This window comes from Lates calcarifer, linkage group LG8 (genome assembly GCF_001640805.2).
Source record: "Lates calcarifer isolate ASB-BC8 linkage group LG8, TLL_Latcal_v3, whole genome shotgun sequence".
NCBI lineage: Eukaryota > Metazoa > Chordata > Actinopteri > Centropomidae > Lates > Lates calcarifer.
Window position 1 is genome coordinate 23,681,106 of NC_066840.1, and position 21,500 is coordinate 23,702,605.

General features: G+C 42.1%; 1 protein-coding gene across 1 annotated transcript in view; it reads right to left on the minus strand.

The window, feature by feature from the left end:
• htr4 (5-hydroxytryptamine receptor 4) overlaps positions 1–21,500 on the minus strand; it is a 121,452-nt gene that overhangs the window by 32,079 nt on the left and 67,873 nt on the right. The window contains 6 exon segments of the mRNA XM_051072567.1: positions 1,933–2,042; positions 2,044–2,244; positions 2,246–2,548; positions 5,857–5,865; positions 5,867–6,011; positions 17,926–18,126. Coding sequence (XP_050928524.1) covers positions 1,933–2,042; positions 2,044–2,244; positions 2,246–2,548; positions 5,857–5,865; positions 5,867–6,011; positions 17,926–18,126 — 969 coding nt within the window.

The window sequence follows — 21,500 nt, forward strand, 5'->3', positions numbered from 1 at the left end:
GGTACCAGGCTGCTCCCTGATGATTAGAACAGTTTTCTACGTTTCTACGACAAACATGTTGCTGTGAAGGGACAACCATGGCAGGACTGCTTGGGTCTAATATCAGGAAACAAAAAGGAAGTATTACAATCAGCACAACCTCAGCTAATCGTATCTACAACAGGGGATATTCGCCTGTGAAACTAAAGAAGCAAAAAACGGATGTTGAATTTTTTCTGAAAGTTGCACACAGCTTGTAGCTTCTTCTGTCTAGGAGCAGTGCCAGTTCATTTGGGAAGTGTCCATGGCCATTTTGTTTTTTGCCAGGAATTTTCCAGCCTGTATATTCCTGAATACGATCTGCCTCATGGTAGTTCCTGTCCAGAATCACACACAGGGGCACCTGACATGCCTTGCACTAGAATGGGGTATTTAACCACAGACTGTATGCAAAACCAAGTGTAACAATGCACCAAACAATAGGCAGTACACGATCCAAATCTTTTCCAACTTTACATATAGTCTATCAGTAAGTAAACGACTGACTCAGACAAACTGGAGCTTGATGGAAAGCTCAGATTCTCTAGTTTATGAGGAAAAACAGCATGTCTCCATTTCAAACCATCGCTAGAGTAATGACGCTCTAAAGATAACATATTTGGGAGCATGTTTGTGGCTACTTTATATAAATAGAAAAGCATTTATAATGCATTTCTTGCCCTCAAGAGACTCTGCCTGACAAATTATAGAGAGGAATATTATCTTATTCGTATTCAGTGCAGGTATGCAATCTGTTAACCCAGCATTTCTGTTGAATTTCTACTCTAATTAAGTGGTTTATTTGTCACTAATATGTAAATGTGTCCACATTGTTTGATCCACAGGTCCACTGAAATATCCCAATGATACCAGTATGTACATATTCTTCTGTCACCCTGCACATATTATTCATGCATGTCACATACATACAAGGATAATATGAAAATAAGCTGCAGTGGTACATTCATCATCGCTGAAGACAGATAACATCATCCCAGAAGGAAAAAATGAAGATTAAATATCCAACCGGCCACATGTCAAACGTCACGCTGTTATCGCTGTGAAACATGTGCTCCATGTTTAGAAACAGTAAAAGGTCGGGACAGTAATGAGTCGAGACCATGTGTTTGAAAGCGAAGGTACTGAGGAAGAGTGCTTAGATTTGACCCTACAGAACATAACTCAGGAAATGTCTGCAGTAATTACTATACACAGGGAATGATGAAGGATGAATAGTCCCGCCTGTGTTCTGTGAGGAACTGATGAGAGGATGAGGAACTGAAGAGAACGTCATGTCAGTGAAGTCAGTGCAAAGATGCATTAGCTAAAAATGTGTTATTTACTCACATGAGAGATTAAAGAAAAGCTTTGTGAAACCAAATAATATGTCATGGTATTATGACAATGTTATTCTCAATTTTTTTCTCATAAAATTATGTCACATGGTCATATTTTTCTCAGAATACCTAATACCAGCAGTGTGTGGGATTTTCACTTAAAAATCTGTAATTTCATCAGTTTTAGACCATTATTTTACCATGTCTGTGTGCTAAAGGAAAAGCGAGAGCAGATGATAAGTAAGGGATCTTTTTGTTAGTTTTGATGCTCTCCACAATGATTTTGCATTAATTCTGCTAAAATGTTCCGGGTGCTGCACCTAGGCCTTATAATGTTGGGGAAAACTCTGACCAGCTTGTTTCTTATGCTACTTTTAATCCATTAATGAGATGCAACAGCAACATTTATGCTCTTTTTAACAGGAAACAACATAAGACAACATGATTTCACTAAATAAAGACACATCACCTGAGGAACCTGGATACCTTTGCTTTCCTTTTAGTTTCTGTTTTTAAAGGAGTGCCGTTCCGTGATTAACACTGACACCAGACTCCATGAGTAAATTAAGGAACTTACTTGAGTACATGTGTGGAGCCGTTGATCTGCGTGGCTGTGCAGGGAGCGCCGGACCCCAGGATGGACGGCCTGCGGTACCTCTTCCTCCCGCAGCACAGGATGATGAGGAAAGGCACGGCGGAAGGACTTGTTGAGGAAGGCGTAGAGGATGGGGTTCAGCATGGAGTTGATGTAGCCCAGCCAGAGGCAGGCCGCCCACAGCTTGTCCGGCACTGTGTAGTCTATAAAGGGGTCTACCACATTGGTGACGAAGAACGGCGCCCAGCAGAGGCAGAAACACCCCATGATGATGCACAGAGTCTTCGCCGCCTTTCGTTTCTGTTCGCATGCGGTGGTTGCGTTGATGGTCGGCAGAGTCTGACGTCGCACCAGCGCCGACCCCGGCGTTGGCACCGGAGGTACCCGCCGCGCTGGTCCCCGCTCCTCCCGCCCGCTGCAGCATACTGATCTGCAGGGCGTGCGCACGGGCCGTGACGTAGATCCTCTGGTAGGCCAGCACCATGAGGACCAGGGGGATGTAGAAGGCCACCACAGAGCAGGTGAGGGCGTACGGCTTGTTGACCATGAAGACGCAGGATGTGGAGTTGCTGCCTTCACTGTGGCGCCTCTGCTCAATCTGGTAAGAGAGATCACATCAGGGGTGGTTTAAGGCGGACTGACATGCACACAAGTCCATATAAATAAAAGGAATCTGGAGAAAATCCACAATTAACTACATGTTGAACTGCTACGCCATAAAACCCCAGACTTCACTACAACCCGCTTAAGATCCCACGCTCTGCTCAGCCGAGTCTGTGTAGTAAAAAGGGGAACACAACTCCTGAGGGAGAGGGAGGCTCTGCACGTCACCATTAATCACACTGAAGTCCCATCTCAGTTTTTCCTCCGTTATCATCTCATCTCTGTGGGAAACTACGACTCAGGGCTGTGAGACGAATGATACAGGAGATCAATTCATATCGTTGCATGAAACACGTGCTACCTTGTGTGTAAAAACTGAAGCTGTTTTCATGGATGGGCTGCCATAGTTAAGTGTAAAATGTACAGTGTTTCCATGTTAAGTTTATCTTCCATAATGCATGAACGCACACAATGATAAGAACCCAGAAAATGTAAAAACAGAAGGAGATAGACATATTTATCAGAGCTTCATGCAGGTACAGTTGACTTGGTCTCGCTCTCAATTATCAAGGTCCTCTTCTGTTATATGGATTTATTCTACTGGAGCAGTCAAAGGACGTCCTGAGAGCAGTCCTTCTCCCTCATTTTTCCTCATCAAAATGCTGTCATTAAAGGTGCTATATGTAAGTTTTTGCTATCCCTACATAGCTAATGTTAGCATTAACAGCTGTTTACTCACCAGTCAAGAAGAAAAGTTGCAAGTTCAGCATCAACCTTCATTCCTTTACTTGTCAAGAGCTGTCTCCAAGTGTGGAAAGCAACGCCAATGCTAACTCTTCTTCTGCTCCAGCTAGCATGCTAACAAGCTAGCCCCATCCTGTCCCATCTCATAATACCACTTTATGAAAGTGAGTCATTGAAGCGAGAAAGCAGAGCTGCTCAGAGGACGCATTCGAGTCTCTTGTCTTGTAAACGCAACGATGGCTGAAGCTCTTGGTGAGTAAACAACTGTTAGTGCTAACGTTAGCTATGTAGCCATAGCAAAAACTTACATACAGAACCTAGAATTGTTCCAGACCTTTTTGAAGCTCCACATTCTTCATGATATAAATCTTCATAGTGTTCAATTCTAGCTGCAAAATGAAAAGTTATACTGAATTTGATGTGAGCTGGTGTAAAACAACAGACGGTGATGACCAATTAGAGCCGTGTATTTCACAAGGCAATGAAAAACAGTTGGATCCTGTGCAAATGAGACAGTGAGTTTGAACGTGTGTCTCCTCTGGCACCTGAATTCTGGTTGTTTTGTTGAGTTTTGGAGCTGCAGTTTGTGCCAGAGCTGACTGGCTACTCAGAATATTCAACAGCTCTAATTAGACCCACAGAGACGCCGCCACCGCTGCTGCACAGCGCTAACTTTAGACGGATGTTGTGCTGTAAACGTATGTGTATGTGTGTTAGAAAGAGTGGGAGTGTATGTGTGCATCTCTGTCGCCGCTGCCAAAAATGAACCAGCCTGACGTCCTGTTGACAGTCAGCTCGGAAGAGGCTTCTGCTGGCGTTGAGATAAAGGCTGACGGGGGCGAGCGAGGTTAATAGTGGCTGGGGAGTCTCTCTCTCTCTTTCACACTCGTGCTGTCATCTGTCTTTGTCTGCACACCTGTCTGCCTGTCTCTCGCCTCCTCTAGCGACTGATTTCCTCAAACTTTTCATTCACAAATTTGCACAAAAAACAGTCACACCCCCGAGCAGCACTAACAAGTTTGTTTTGTTACAAACTGCTTCAGAATAAAATTATTTAGGACAAGCTATCAGAGCAGGGATGACAGTAAAACAAAAGAAGAGAATCATCAGTTTAGCAAAGTGAGGGAATGTAAGTGAAGTTTTAAGTGAACTGAATTCATAATGGATCTACTAATGAGGTAAATGCTCAGTCTAATTCTGTTTTAAGAGATATAAGTTGTTGTTATCTGGGCAAAGCCATTTAGAAACGTACACCTGATTGGTAATAACTATCATTTATATTGATTTTTAAACTCCACTGGCAGCCAATGGAGAAAGACCAACAGAGAGAATGAGCTCAGTGTGTTTTGTCTCTGTTTTAAAACAGAGTTAAAGAGTATGATAGATTACAGTCATCAAGTCATGAAGACACATGAGCATTGGTTTATTTCTCAGCTGTTTGAAATGATAAAATATGTCTGACCTTAGAAATATTTATTCTTAACTTTAAAAAACCCTGAATGTTGAAGTTTCAACAGAAAAATCCAGGATCCAGACGATTTAAACAGTTTTCCTCTGACTGGATTGAGCTACAGCTTGATATTAGAGGGCAGAGGTCACAGTGATTGCTACAGGCTATTTGTTATTCTGTATTATATACACTTTATGTGCTCAACGTGATCTGGTGGAAGCAGCTGCCTGCGTTCTAATACAGCAGCTCCCAGCTTCTGTGACTTGTGACCTCTCAAAACAAATCAATATCTTACGACCCCCCCCCCCCCCAAGTTACAGTATCACTGTTGACAAAAGTTATGAGCAGTTCAACTAAAGAGTGAGTCTTCCTCCTTGGATTGTTTCATTTGTAAACTCTATCCAGTGACGAAATCCACAGGCAGACTTTTTCCGAGGTCGAGAGTGAACCCTCAAGCTTCATATTTTTATTTTTCGTACTTTCAACCAGCTGGTTTCCCCTCTCAGATTCATCCTGACCCCAGACTGTGACTCCACATTTTATCCTTTTGTATTTTGTGGCTGAGACGTCTCCGATTCAGCAGCAGAATTATCCTCTTTATTCTGTTTTCTCTCTCGTATCTTTGACATTAAACAATCCTCGTTGCACAACCGAGACACTCCTACTCTGGCTACTCTACTTTACATTTTTAGAGGTAAACAAAGAAACAGCTTGACTGCATGTCTGTGGTGTCAGTGGCCTTGTCCTTCCGTCTCTGCGTCTGACATGTTGATGTTGTTTCCGTGGCAACAAATGAAGCATTTCTCCTTTTGTAAACGATGCTCCGCGGGACCGCAATTTGCTCCTCAGTTACATGTGGACACTGATTGTTTATAATGTTTGTGTAAAACAAGTTCTACTTTTCTGACCGTTTTGTTCATTTTTGTGATCTGTCTTTTTCCTCCCTCCAGGAAACTCCATTTTCTGTGTATTACTATCAAAAAACTGACGCATCCTGTGGAGAGATACGAAATATTTCTGGTCCCATCTCCATATAAACCCATCCCAGGCTCTTAAATGAACCCTTTCTCCTGCTGCACACACACACACACACGCACTGCAGCACTCACCAGGTGGTCGAATGCCGATGCTGTTCCAGCCCTGCATGATGGGCAAGAAAGAGATGAAGGTGGGAATGACCCAGCAGCCGCCGATCATCAGAGCAACTCGCATCGGCGTCATTTTGTTCCGGTAGACGAGCGGCTGGCAGCAGATAGCGTAGTACCTGAGGAGAGATGATAGAGAGGGGGATAAATACGAACATGGTATCAATCAGTTCATGTACACCAGCGGCAGGCAGAAGATAACATGCTCCAACACTGCAGCAAATGAAACTTCTTTTAGTACAAGATTTCAAGGAAAACTTGGCTCTTAAACATACATTTGAAATTAAAACTCTCTGGTGTCTTTTCTAGTAAGAAGGATTTCTTGTTTCTCTGAGGTTTTTCATTCACTTTTATTCTCTGTTGTTTTCAAAAATGTTAGTTACCTGCAGTAAATAAATAATTTACTTTGATTATTTAAGACCTAACATCAGCAGAAAAAAAAAAACCTGTAAACAGCAAGGAATAGCAGCCTGTTTATTTCTGGTGTTTTCTACTGTCACTCGTCCCTCTGCTTCTGTCCCTCATTTCCATTTGAAATGAGCTCCTTTGGCAAGACAAGAGGGAGTTTTCTGCCAGTGCATTTGCAAAAATATGCTAACCACCAATAATTAGGCACTAGAACGTTTTCAGAAAAAGAAATGTGTCCCCCTTGCTTTCTCCTCATGTCGATTTTCCATTCTGTTTTTCTCTCGCAGGTTCTCGTTGTTATTTTCATCTCTTTATGTCTCCATCACTTAGCTCTCTCTCTGTGGCGTCACCTGCTAGTCTTTGTCTTAATTATCTTCTTTTGCCTTCCCTCTGCAGTCTCTCTTGTTTCACCTCAAACTTTCACCACAGCCACATTCTCCCCCATCTCTCCATCCTCCAGAATCTCATCTTTAGCTTTGTGTTCGTAATACCATATAATATACGGAATACATCCTCTTCCCGTACGGATAGAGGCGCTAATTTAAATGCTAATTTGGTCTGTTTTTCAGTGTATGAACCACTTTTCATGTTCATGTTCATCTCTGTTTTAGTTACACAGCTAGCATGCTACCAGTGTTAGCTAAATATGTTGTCAAAAAACTAGCTAATTTGTTTTTAAGCTAACAAAGGATTTTCACAGCAAAAGTTCAAATTTTACACTAGGAGGTAAATTCTGAAAGATTCTGGAAAAAAACAGAAGGAGTAGTTTTGTAAACACATCAGCGGTCACCGACGCCACCATAGGAATTAATGGACTTGCGGTAGGTTTGTCTATGGACACAGAGCCATATGGAAACGAGGCGTTAGTGCTGGACCTCAGTAAGGGAGCAAATCCCTGACAGCCAGGCTCCAAAATCTGGTGGAAAAAAGCCTGAACTCTAAAGAGTGGAGTCCATGTATGTAGCTTTTGGTAAGTACTCCTTTAAAGCCAGCAATCTATTCCTTCCTCTGACCCAGATCTGTCACTCCTATTGTCCACGTTCTCATCCTCTCTTCTTTCCTCTACCACTCTCTCTTTATGTTTTCAGCCTTCCCTGTTACACGTTTCTCCCAGTTTTGACTTGAACATTTTCTGCCTTTTAAACAAGCGAGACAAACTGAATTCTGCTCATTTCCAGTCTAATCTTAAAACCGCTATCTCTCTCTGTGAATCTCCATCTGTTTCACTTAATTTGTAGCTCACTCACTACCTAACACACACACACATTGGCACACTTGTCACCACCGTGTGTGTGTGTGTGTGTGTGTGATATCAGACACTGCAGCAGGAATTCCCAGCATGCTGTCACATAGTGATATCGCTAAGACGACGCTGGCGCTAAACTGCATGAATGAAATCCCACGGATGATGGAGAAATACTGTGAATGAGCGAGGGAGAGAGGGAGAGACGGACGGAGAGAGGTGGAGCGTGGAGAGAGACAAGGAGAGGAATAGCAGGAATGAGAAAGACTATTAGAAGAGGGGAGCAAGGGGAAAAGAAGAGAAAGGAGAAGCAAGAAGTGGAGAATAAGGGCAGGAAACTTAGGAGGGAAAAGATGGGATGAAATAACAGAGAAGAGAAAGAGGGAGAGAAAGATTAATCCCTAAATAGAAAAGCTCAAATGACAGATGCTGCATCGCTTACTGTAACAAATCCTCTACATCTGCAATTTTACCTGGCCTGGTCAATGACTGTGTGTGTGTGTGGACACTGACCAGAGCTCAGACCTGTTACAGTGTGATAGGAAACAGATGAAGTCAACCAGCCGAGTCGCTCAGACCTCCATTACCCTCTAACAGATGGGAGGGTTTCCAGAAAGCAGGTTTATAGTGAAAACTCAGAGTTTGTTAACTCAGAGTTTAGAGGGACATTTTAGAGTTTCCTGTCCCAGAAATCACTTTAAGTCTGAGTCAGTTACTGAGGTAACTTCCTGTGTGAACTGAACCTGCTGCTTTCTTTTCTGATCAATCAGACATCAATGGATAAGACAGTGTCTGGCTTGACGCTAACAGCTTTATGAGCTAATAATGTCAGAGCTGTGCCTCTGTTAGCTTCGTCTGGACCTATCTGATCAATCACATTTGATTATATAATAACTGCTCCTCTGCTTTAAAGTCTCAGTGTCTGACTCCCAACTCTCCACAGCAGCTGAATATACACATTTTCATGACCTTTGCTTATCCTCAGAAAGTTGACTGAACACTGTGCTCTGCTGCTGCAGTATTAAACCTAATCCAGTTTATCCCATCGTCAGTCACTGTGGATATTTTGCTGCTTTCCCCTGCTCTGATCCTACCTCATTACCTTCTTGTGGCTGCGTGGCATTTCGCAGCCATCGGTAATTTGGAGTGGCTGTGTGTACTGTGTGTGGTCTGCATGCGCTGTGGCATTAAAAAAGGTCAAGACACCCTTTTCTGCTTGAATTCCCAAAATAGTGGCGTTGAAAGGTTGCAGATTGATTCTTTAAGTGTGGATGTGGTGGTCTGAATGACACCCCCCCTCTTCTATTGTGTGAATACAAATGTCCACTCACACAAAAAGCACAAGAGCACAGTATGCACACACATAAATACATACAAAGAACCAATAGTATGCATAGATGCACAAAGACAGACTCGCACAGACGTTAACCTGGGGAAGATTAGAAGCAGACGTAGCACGGTCGGATGGCAGCACGTCCTGGCCACGAGCACTTTAAATGGTCCCTGTTTCCTTTTGATCTACAAAACATTTCTCTCTTGTTTATTTCTGACTATTTTATTCAGACATTATTTATACGGGAGATGGTTTCTGAGAACGGCCAAACCACGTCCACACGCCGCTGAGGGGCATTTGATTTTATCATCAGACATGAGAGAAGGTTTGCGACCGGAGAGTGGCACGGTTCAAACCCTCAGCACTGGCCTGTGGTTTTTTAAAATATTAAAACAGAGAGCGACTTTGTACAAATAAAAAAAGCTTAACATGAATCAGAAAAACCCAAGAGGTAGGTGAAGGTAGGTTTTTGTATTTCTAGATTTTCCTGTGGTGCTGCTGAGTTTGTAGAACAATAAAATCCATCAACAGTTGCAATCAATCAATCAATCAATGTTACTGGTTTATTTTGTAGATTCTAAAAAATATTAATAAGCTCTAAAAATGTATTTAATTTAATGATGATGCTATCTTCTTTATTTCAAGTTGTACTGATCGACACTGATGGCCGAGACATTTTTTTATAGTTCATTAATGAAGTTCATTATCGTTTTATTTTTTTTATTTGGTTGCTTTTATGACGAGTCACGACTCAGTTTGTCCTCTGTCTTCTTCTTGTACTGAAGGACCTTTACTTCAAGCGTTGTCATAATGTGTTGGGTATTTTAATTTAATTCAAAGTCCTATGAATCTAAAAAATATCTGGTATTGTATATCATCAGTAGCTGTAGGTAGCTGTAATTATGTAGAGTGATTCCAGATATAGGACCATGCAATCATGCAAATAACTAAGTCAGTAAACACAGTCCATAGTGGAGAAGTGTCTCTCTGTTGCTCTCTCTCTATTCAAGCTTCTTCTTTATCTCTTTATTTTTCCACCTATTTTCCTGCCACTTTATCTCGGTCTCGGTTTCCCTGTGTCTCTGTGTATGTTGTCCTCTTCACTGAAAGCCTTTGTGTTGGAGCATCCTCCTCGTGGCAGTTCTGGTATTTTTAGTTTTAATTCACTTCCATTCAGCTCTTTTCAGCGTCTTTCAGCTCACGGTGGATGAATGAGAAGCTTTATCCTGCAGCTGTACACTTATTTTCAATGTTCTCTCTTTTTCTGTCTGTTTTCTTCTCCATTTCCCCTTCTTTTCTCTCGGTATCCCTCTCTTTTCTTTCTCTTTCTCCGTCGCACACACAAGCTTGTCTTGTCTGTCTGCCAACTTCTTAAAGCAGGAATACACCGGAGGCAACAGATGTTTGTTTCTTTTCTTTCCCTGAACACTGTGCACAACAAGCCTCTTCGTTCTTCTGCTTTCAGCTTGTTGTATTTTCTTTTCTTTTTTAAATTCAGCGTTTCCAGCGTTTTCAATTTTGGTTTGTTTCAGCAGCCACAGTGACCTCTGACCTGCCTCGAGCTGAAGGTTTGTAATCAGGATGCTTTTGTTGAGGAGAAAGGTACAAGAAGGTGAGAAGACTCCGATGAAAAGGAGCAGGTAACAGGGGAAGCACGGGTGCAAATAATCAGATGAACAATGACTGAATTCCATTCAGCTGCGTTGCTTTCAGGGTCCTGGTGTTGTGTTTGCTGGCTCACGGTCACACTGTTGAACAGAACCTGTCGAGTCTAAAGGCGCTTTTACACTCAGAGATGTCCGAGTGGAAGTTCAGCAACCATGAGAGAAACATTGATCCAAAACAGCAGCCCGTCCACTGACGGTGAACAGACAGACTGCTGCTATGACTCCTCACAGATCAGAACAAAACATGAGCTGATACACTGGTATACACACAAATACAAACCAAGACGATGGAGTTTGTGGGACTTTACTGAGGTTTTCTGATGCACAGAGGAGTCAGCACCACAGCCACAGCCTAGTTATTGTTTTGCTGCATTTTCAAAACATAAGAGAGATGGATGACGAGAGCTGCATCTTTTCTCTGTTTAGGATTCACCACGCACTCATCCCTGATATTAGACCCATCACAGGACCGACACACACAGACAGACAAACATTCACCTGCACATTCGCACCTACAGTCTCTGGACTGTGGGAGGAAGCGGAGAACCTGCAGAGAACCCAGCAGGCACAGGGAGAACATGCAAACTCCACACAGAGAAAAGCTGTGAGGCAAACCACTGCTCCACCATGCCGCCCCAACATCAAACAAACAACTATAATTAGGAGAAAGTATCCCTGGTGCAAATACTGAAGTGTGACATGCAGTAAACATGCACAGTGTTGTTGCCTGTTGCTCTGTGAAAGAAAAGAGCTTCAGGTCAAACTTTGAGCTCTGAGTGTTTTGAAATGTAATTTACCATTTGCTTATACGGTAATAAACTTGATCGAACAATTTAGTGGCTCAACCATTAATCATCAGGTCGGTGGTTTGATCCTCAGCTCGCTGTGTGTGTGTGAATGTGGAGAAGAGTCTGCCTACAGGAATGTAATGTGATTTTTCATCAGGGAAATAATCAGCAACATCTTGTCACTGTGCCAGAACACATCCGAGAAGAAGCCACGGTTCTGAACCAAATAATTAAATTTGGAGGAAAAAAAAGAAGCAACATGTGTTGGTGAGAACGTTCTTTGGCAGACAGAAAATCTCTGGCTGAATTTCTTCAACAGCTGACAAAGCCAGAATGATTAAAATCACTCCGCTGCCCTGAAGGAGGAAAGATGGCTGCCACCGCCACAAACACGACCGACCATGTATGTCCCACAACATACAAGCTGTCGGACATATTTCTGTTTTGTTTGTTTGTTTTTCACTGATGTCTACGCTGTGAAACGCTCTGTCAACAGCTTGACAGAGTGTTCATTTTTGGGTCAGGAAATATTTTAACATACTGTGTGCAGTGACAGTGTTTGACTGCAGTGAGAAATAAATTCAGATGACAGTATTTATCTGGAGGTAGAAATGTTCTGGAAATTCTTTTATGTTATGTCCTCAAATGTCTCTTCATTGTTTCCTTCTGTGTTTATGCTCTTTTTCTTCCACTGATGCAGTCAACAGATGCCTCCTCTCAGAGCTTCATGATGTACTGGAGGAAACGTGTTGTGTTCTTTCCTGTACCGTTATTTTCTTGTCTTGTCTCTTCTCTAATAAAAATCGGTTTTATTCTGAGCACTGGAAGCAACAAACGACATCAACAGCCTTCATTGCGCATCGAGGTATTGATTCACAGTGTGTGTCTGTCTCTTTCTCATAGCAGCTAACTGGAGTTTGTAAAACAGCAAAGTGAGACGGAGATGCAGATTTTACAGGTGACAGCACAGCTCATTGTTATCTGTTGTACATTTCAGTGTATTCAGAAAAAGAAGAGGAAGATCTCCACACCAATCTGTGCTGATTAACAAGTGTGAAGGGGTTCAAACTGTTCTTCTAAAGGTGAAAATGTGAATGGAGCACATTTAAAGGCGAGTGAAAAGCCTGCGATGAGAGGAGAGGTTGGAGATGTGATAAATAACGTCACACAGTCGCTCCTAAAAAGCACATGAAAAGTGACAGTTAGTCGGGTTGGATATGAAAAAAGAAAACACGAGAGAAAAGTTTGCTTTCCCACCTCCGCACACCTGCACAATCTCTGCATGAAATGGTTCTGCTTGTCAGATGGTAGGTTTGGGAAATTTCAATTCCAGTGTCAGAACGGTGTGAGGGGAGGGAGGGTTCAGATCCATCAAAAAGATCGACCCTGGCTGTGAACTAAAGGCACAAACCAAGAAGATGGTGAAGTGGTGAGGAATGAACAGGCATTTTAATAACGTCTGTAACTTCAAAGAGTTCTGCATAAACTAATACAGTCAGAAAATATGAGTGTGTGCACAAGGATCAGTGTACACATCCCTGACACTGTGTTTGTTCTTGTTCATATTCGACTTCATCCGTCTTCAGTCTGTCTCTCTGCACTGTGCTGCTTTCAGTTTGTCTGCATGTGTCACAGTTTCTCTTCAGAGCCTGAACAGCAGCAGGGGTCAGGCCTCTGGTGAAAGGTCATTTCTTTTCGTCACCCCCGTCCCCACAGAACCAGAGCCCCATCAACAGCCAAAACCTAAAATGCCAAAAGCTGTCTGGAGGCTGGGGCTTTGAACTCGGCACCACGGAGATGAGGTGAGCACACCATGACAGTTATTTTACAAACAAACTTCTGCTTCCATCTCAGCTGTTTAATAATGAGATAACTGACTGGAGTTAACAGGAAGCTGATCAGTCAGACTGCGCTCACAGGTTTCTTGAGCGTATAAAGCCGATTCTTTGTTTGATATCTCTGCCCTGCTTCTCCCAAAAGGTCAAGCATTAAAACTTAAAGGCAGCTTGAAAGCTGAGGGAAGAAATGTTCACTCTCTCCAGCTTCCTGTCCTTGACTGTATACTGCACCTATAGCTGCCTCTATACCTCCAAGGCTGCCAGTTAACTGCAAACACACACACACACACAGAAAGGGTTTCGAGGACCCATACGGAGCCCAGAGATGCTTCTCAGAGAATCTTTTCCTGTTGGGTTCAGGAGAAATCAATTTGCAGATCGCAACAAAAGTTGAATGGAGGATCAAGGTGCAGCCTCTGATACATAGAAACTGGTCGAGGATTTCTCATCAGGATTTTTTATAACAGAGAAACCCAAGAAAAACTCAGCAGGAGAGAAAGTAAACAGCATCAATAGTGTAAACATGCTCTTCAGCAGTGGGGTTGGCCTGAGAATCACAGTGAACAGGATCTAATAACTCTGTACTTAGACCACTTGTGTTTTTTATACAACCACGCAGCAGCACAGTCGTATCTACAGAAAAACCCAATAATATCTGTTTCAGTTTTTCATTTCTTTATCTGATCCTTAATCTCTCTCTCTCTTCCCTCTCTTGGTCATTACTCTCCCAGAGAGATGGAGTCAGATCTAACCACTCGGACACACTGACTGGGAGTCGCCTGCTGCAGCTGCTGTTGTTGTTTCTGTTTGAATTTTGCAACTTTCTTTTTCTGCGAACGAGTGTCTGTAACTCTGCAATGTTTATGGCATGCACAGTTAGTGGAGAAGAATTTCCTCTCGATTAAAATAAACTGAACTGCTAAGTACTATTGCAACAGCCTGTTCTTCTTTCAAAGATTGTTTTAAAGAGGTAAAAAGCAGCTTCTGACACAAAACTATTTGCACCTTCAAATGGACGTCGTTGGCTCCTATTTGCAAACTAGCAGAGGGAAATCAAGGCCTGTCTCCTTCGCTGTATGGTCGAGGTGCCCTCGCCCGAGGCACTTAACCTGTGTTGTTGCAGTGGAGCTGCTGAGTGACTCTAATTAGTGTGTTTTGCTCTGACTCGGGCCTCTGGGGAGAAGCTGCCTCTCAGGCCTCTTTTCTCTAGAACTGGCAGATTTAAGACCAAACCGTGGCCCAAACATGAACCGGAGGTTCTGCCCTGAGGGGCTCAGGTACAGGAACAGTTTCTGGCTCCTTCACTACAAATGACATAAAGTGTACATTTTTGTTGTTTCAACAAAAGGCCTCAGGGTTTAAAACCCTGTCACTTTTCAAAAATGTTTAAAATGTTATTGTCCATTTTCAGCAAAAAATATTAATAATTGAATCTGTAAAGAAACGTTAGAAATTACTGGTATGGTCCAGAGTTCAACTGCTTCCTGGTTGAATAAGGTTAGAAAACATTTTGTCGCTCTCTCTGTTGTTGTATAAATCCACGAGTCTTTGTTTGTGTGTCACTGTGCATTTATCTCTGTCTGGCAGACAAACTCCTGAACAGAGGAGAAGTTCTGGTTCCAAGTTTTATGGTAATGAAGGAGGATTACCAACAAATCCAGTGTTAAATCTGCCAAGACTTGTTTTAATCTTTAGTGGCTTTGTTTCTGTCGTTCTGCAGTTATGAGGATGTTTGTGTGTTTGTTGGATATTTTTAAAAAATATGAAACAGAATACACACATGCACACACACACAGCGAAAAACAGTTAATCTGGGCTTTGCACCGTATGGGACTCGCTTACATTTAGCTGCAACTAACTGACAGTTCCATTAATTCTTGGTCTCATCCTGCAGTTTAACAGAAGGACAAACTTTCTGTCTGTCTGTCTGTCTGTCCATTTTAATACAACCACAAATACGATGGGATTCTCTAACGATGTAATTACAGCTAGATGTTTTACAAGCTGCTTAACACATGAAAGCAAAACACTACGTTAATGACACATATGCTGCCATGGTACTTCTAATACTGACATTTTACATTAGTAATTAATGATATTTTATCATCGCTATATGCTAAGATTATCATAAGTATTTTTCTAGGTGATGTTACAAAGTAGTTCACAACAAATATGAGATAAATTAAATTAAATTAAAATATACCAAGTTGATAAGATGACAGGATAGGAAATAGAAAAATCAATAAATATCACAGCATGTTCCACTGATTATTAAGATGTATTAGATATTATAACAGGCACAGAGTTTATGTAAGTGAGCGAAGCAAAAGCACAAAGCTTGAGTTTCCTTAATTTTCTTTGTGAGTAGGGAGGGAGAAGGAAAGGAAGTGGCATCAGTAATAGACTTGTTCTTCAAAGAAACATCAACAACAACAAAAGATACAGGCAATTAAAGTAAGTGGGAGGAGGACGATGGAGTATATGGAAGATACAGCAGTGATGAAGGGTGATTGCTTCACTCTGAACTGGTAATGGAAGCTGTGTTGTTCCAGGATGCGGAGGCAGCTGTACGGTATCAGAGTGTACAAAGCTCCTCCGGACTGATAATTGAATGAAGAGACCATTTCCTCCTTCACTGCTGCTGAGCTTTGCATCTTTGGATCTTGTGATTTGGAAAACTCTTGTGTTTGTTCCTCCATTAGTACCTGCATTAAAAATACTTGGACTGTACATGTAAGATGGAGCTTACCGAAACAGAACTGATATCTACTGGTAATGGCCATTAGATATGAGTTACACAGAGTTCCTCCCTGTACTCCTCAAGTCTGCTAAATATAAAAGGCTGCAGCACAATGTTAGCACAGCGTTCAGCTATGTAAGAGTTCTGAATACATCAGTGAACAAATATTTAACACATAAGATCTCAGCATTATTTACGCTCCAGAGTTTGTTTTTTTTTTTTTTAATTTAAGGCTTACAATACTGGAGCATGTTTGAAAAGTCACTGAACACAAATCAGCTTGAGAAAAGTCTGAGAAACCGGCGATAAGACTTTTGCGCTCACACCTGTCCCAGTCTGTGCATTGTGGAGCTTGAGGTTGAAGTTTAATCCAGCTGTCTGCGTGATAAGACTTAACCCGTCTGGTCTGATTTATTCACGTCACAGGCTGCCACCCTCACCCTCAACACAACCACGACGGATACCAACAGCATAAAGTGAGAAACAGGAAAAAATAATCACAGAAAACTTCCCAAGTAAGTCACAGTCTGTGTATTCACAGACATACATTCTGTGGAGCAAAAAAAAACTGTTCACGTCAGTTGGCAAAAGCCCTGCAACTCTGACGAACTGTATCTGGACTGAGAATGAGCTCCAGTTAACAGCGACCGACGAATCACAGCCAGGTGTGTTTATACATTCAGTACCCTGGAACAACGGGCATCACATATCACAGTTCCACAGGAAACAGGAAGCTTTACTTCCTGTTAATTCTCAACTTTCTCCCGTTACGTAAGGTGAACACCCAGTGAGAGTATCATGGCTTCTGAAGGTAACACGAGGCGTTGCTAAACATCGAACACCTGAGAGAAGGACCAGGTTTCACAGGCAGAGAACAGTGCTGCATCTCAGATGTTTTTAATGAGTAATTGTTGGCCTTTCTATACAAAGACATTAATCAACGCTCAACAAGTCCTCCAACCTAAACGACCATACAGGTCACTTGTTCCTACCCTCAGGGTATGGGTCATGGGCTGATTCCAGGTTTCAAGGTATACCTCGGTTTGGAAACGTCAAGGTTTAAAAACCACAAATATTTTCCGTCAAACTGTTCCTTCGTTAAAATGATTCGTCAAAGAGAAAGTGCAGGAAGTCCTCGGGTCGTGTTCTCAGTTTGGTTAGCTTTAGGAAAAGATCATGGTTCATGGATCATGAGGACGTTCTCTGGACACCAGCTCACCAACTGTCAGTAGTCATGCTATATAATCCTCTTATATAAACAGTAGGCTATGTGTATATACTCTTTGGCCTCTTTTACAGTGCTCTCTTGCTGTTTGAGTCGTCTTGTTATGTTTACGTCCGCTGTTGTGCTGAAATTCGTCCACCGCTGTAAAGGCCAAAGTGTTTTGTTTTTCCCCTGCTGTGTTGAAATGAATTCCATCAGTTGGACTGTGGAGGCAATAAAGAGAATTTATCCCGTCTACATCCTCACACAATCCATGCCATCAGTGTGGGAAATCCTCTCCCTGGAGTTAATATGAAGGCTGTTGAAATGAAGGGCATTGCTTAAATCAGATAACATCAAACTGCACTTTGTCCCTACTCACCCTTATAATAAATTCACTGATTAATGTTGCAGCCCCGGATCAACTTTATATGATGGGAAGAAAGGTGAGGGCACTTAAAAAAAATCTAAAAACCACAACTCAACACAAGACGGGAAATCACCTGAGGAAGTGGGAAAACACGTTGCCCTGCTGTGCTGTTTATTATGACCAATAAGGCCTCACACCTGTCTCACATAATGCTGCAGATGAACACTATTTCATGTCAGTGTAGAGGTGTGATTGTGTTGACCTAGGCCTCCACACACATACAAAAGTCAGTCAGTAGTATATATTGCCTATATAAATCCAGGCCTCTCACCTTTGCAGTGCAATGAAAAAGAGATGCAGTATTTCAGATGTGGTGTGATACCACAGACCTGAGCATAAAAGCTTTCAGCGCACAAAGCGTAAAGAACCTGGAGGGTCTTACCTGTCCAGGGCGATGCAGCACAGGTGCAGTATGGACGCTGTGGTCAGCAGGACGTCCAGCGATGTCCGGACCAGGCAGAAGGTTTCGCCGTAGATCCAGTGCTGGTGGACGAGCTCGATGGCGCCGAACGGCATCACCAGCACCGATACGAGCAGGTCCGCGAACGCCAGAGACACGATGAAGTAATTGGTCTTGATTTTCCTGAAAAGAGGAGAAACGTGTTAATATGATTACACAGAGAGATGTTGGAGCAGATGTAACACTGCTGCTACTTTTTTAACAGTTTTATTCAAAACATGACTTCACTCTGTAGAAATCTGATTTGAATATATAAAAGGTTTTACATGTTATAAACTGAAATTACTTTAGTTTTGCTTTTTTCACAGAGAGAACCAGAGAGAGCAGGAGAGAGACTGGCTGGTGAATGAAAAAAACAATTAAACTGTGGAGCAACAACAACAATTAACAGTCATGTTGTTTTTGTGAAAACAAAAAAATGAAGTGTTTATGTTGTGGGGGGCTGTTGATGGAGAGATGCCTGAAAAGCAATTATAGAAAAGCAACAAAACATCCATGAGAGGGTCCTTGTCGCCTAATGCTGAAAACAAACACAAAGAGCAGCAGTTGTATTTTGTGTGGAATTGTTTTAATATAAATTGTGATGTAGTGAATGGACGAGTTCCTATTAAAAGATGAAAGTAAACAAAGGTTTGATTCACTCAGGAAAATCATTCATGAATAACAACTGAATCATTTTTGTTAATTAAATAATGTAGTAATTAGATTGGCAAACAGTTAATTGGAACATTTCTCATATTTGCAGGTTGATAAGTGTATTTTATTATGATAATGACATCAGCTCGAACCAGCAGTGACTCACTCGCTGCAAAGCAACTTTTAAGACTTGAATATTGTTTCTTTTTACTCGTTTATTTCTGATCTAACGAGGCCGATGATGGAGCTGATATCACGAAAGTGAAAGCTAAATTAATTGTGAAACAGGGAGGCCAACTGAACGCTACACCCTATCACCTGAAATCAATGTCACACCTTGATAATATTCTTGTGGCTGAATTAAAATAAATCTTTCATGGAAAACCTCACCAGTTCCCGTAGTTACACACTAATCTCTATAGCTTTCAGAGCACATATACTATACTCTTTTAAACTTCTAAGCCCCTTAAGGAAAAAGTCTTGGGGGAACATTAACTTCAAGACATTTAAGCTGAAATAGCAGCTGAAGACAAACAGAGGCAGACAGGAAAAAGTTCAGGTCTGAAATGAAATGGAAAAAAAAAAAGCATTTGAAATCAAATATTGGTTCCATAACTCACAATGGGTTTCATGAGAAGAGGACAAGAGGAATGAAACAGAGGAAGGGGGGAAAACATCCATCTTCCCCTTCAGTGGCGAGGGAGGAAGAGGACGGCGGTGAAAGTGAAAAAGCTGAGAGAAGTCATCAAGCGCTCAAACTCGAGAGAAGGTAAAACCACAGAGAGAAAGAGAGAGATTAGGGTATTCATTCAGCAAATACTGTGGGTAAAACATGGGGATATAAAAGAGACTCGAGCACTGAATCCACCTTGATTGCGGTGACTAACGGCCTGTGCAGTCTTTATCCCTTTCTCTGTGATTTTCTTTATCTGAACACTACAGCTGTCACAGAGGAGGGCCGTGCTGTTCCCACAAAGTATAGCAGAGATAAGAAAAGACAAACTTTACAATAAAATCGACCACAGATATATTCTTCTTTCATCTGCTGGGTGGGGCAGAAGTTAGAGTGATGGTCTGTATATCCAATAACACACCCTGAGTGTGTTTCTGTTAGATTTTCTTAGTATTATTGATCTACTTATTACTGTTGCGTGCTATATGAGGCTATCCGCTATCATTGAGTCCGAGCTGCTCGGTCTCTTTGCTTGTTGACGTCCTCTTTCAAATGCTGCGGTCTCCAAACGAACCTTTGTTTACTTAGGCTGTAACAGTGAGTAACTACAACCTGACAGGTAACTTGGCTCCCAGTCAGGTGACCAGTGGAGTCATCAGTCAGTAAGGAAATAAACCCTGACAGGTAGGCGCTGCGTTAGACAACAATGTGGTCTGGTGGTCATTTCTTCTTCTTCCACTCAGGTATTGGGTCAATGAGCCTTATTTGCATTGACAGACAAACAACAGCTCACCAGAGGAGGAGTGGGTCAGTCAGCCGGCCTGTTTCTCCACGCTCTCTGCAGTGTGGATGTTCTGCGGACTATAAATAGCCTCGGTACGAGTGGATGGCTGTGAGGGTTTTCCATCTGCCTGTCACTAACCCAAACAGCCCCTTAAAACAGGCTGTTAGTGCTGGAAACGACCAGCTGTCTGCTCCGCCTGCTGCATGTGGGGCACGCGTAAATCACGTTGGACACGCACACATGTTCACACAAGTGCACATGACCTGATGTAATTATAGACAAATACTGTATATGCACACACTAACTATAGAGGAATGAGCACGCACAGTTTACACACACACAGAGTCGTGTTGGCTGTAATTCAGAACAGTTTAGAAACCATTAACATGCCCAGTGGGAGTGGTGTCATGTTTAGTTAGGATGACATATCGTGTTTGGCTTAAAGTGCTAAGAATAAATAAACTTTATTAAAAGGGATTGTGTAGCTGTGAGGCTTGGTGTAATGTACAGGCACACATGGTGTCTACTGTGTAATATGGAGGGGAGAGAGGAGATTTAAAGAAGAAGAGGGATGAAGATGCTGCAGATGGAGTCAGTGCTTGATTTAAACACATAGGCACGCATTCGTTCAAGTAAGAAAAAAAAACACACTCTGTTCTTCTTTATGAAGTTCATTACTTTGACTCTGGCTAAGTGTAATTGATGCTGAAATGTTGTTGTTACTGGATGTTTTGGGAATTTAGTTTAAACTTCAGGGTTAAAAACATGGAAATTAAATAACCCTGGGGAAGAACCAACAAAACAAAACCCACACAACTGTAAAACTTTCTCAGCTCCTTTAAAGCCACTGTAAGAAGCTTTTTCTTTCTTTTGTTTTGTTTGTTTCTTTTAGAGGAAAACAGGAGAGATTCAAGGGGCAGAAAAAAATGATCATATGGTAGAATCTAAATGTTGTTCACCAATAATCCAGATCAGACACAGTCTGGCAGCAGCAGGATTTATGCACAAATATTAGATATAAAATGACAAAGATCTGAAAGAGAGTTTCTAGAATGACTGTCAATTCGTATCAGCGTGACTGCTTTTAGAGCTGTTCAATGTCCAGTATAAACAGCACACAGACTGCGTGGCAGCGTGGTGTGTGTGTTTCTTGTTCACACACTCAACATGACACATTGAGGGAAACAAGAGGTGGTTGGTAACATGGGTTGTGTTTGCGTGGTGGTTATTGATGAGTGGTTTAGCACCCTCTGATTCACCTTCTGCTGGTGTCAACTCCCCACAGATAACTCTGCGTGTGTGGTGTGTGTGGTGTGTAATATCTCTAAGTGAGTCTAGCAGCTTTCCTCTCCTGCAGGCCAGACAGACTAAAGGCCTATTTAGACAGAGCACAAGGGAAATTTT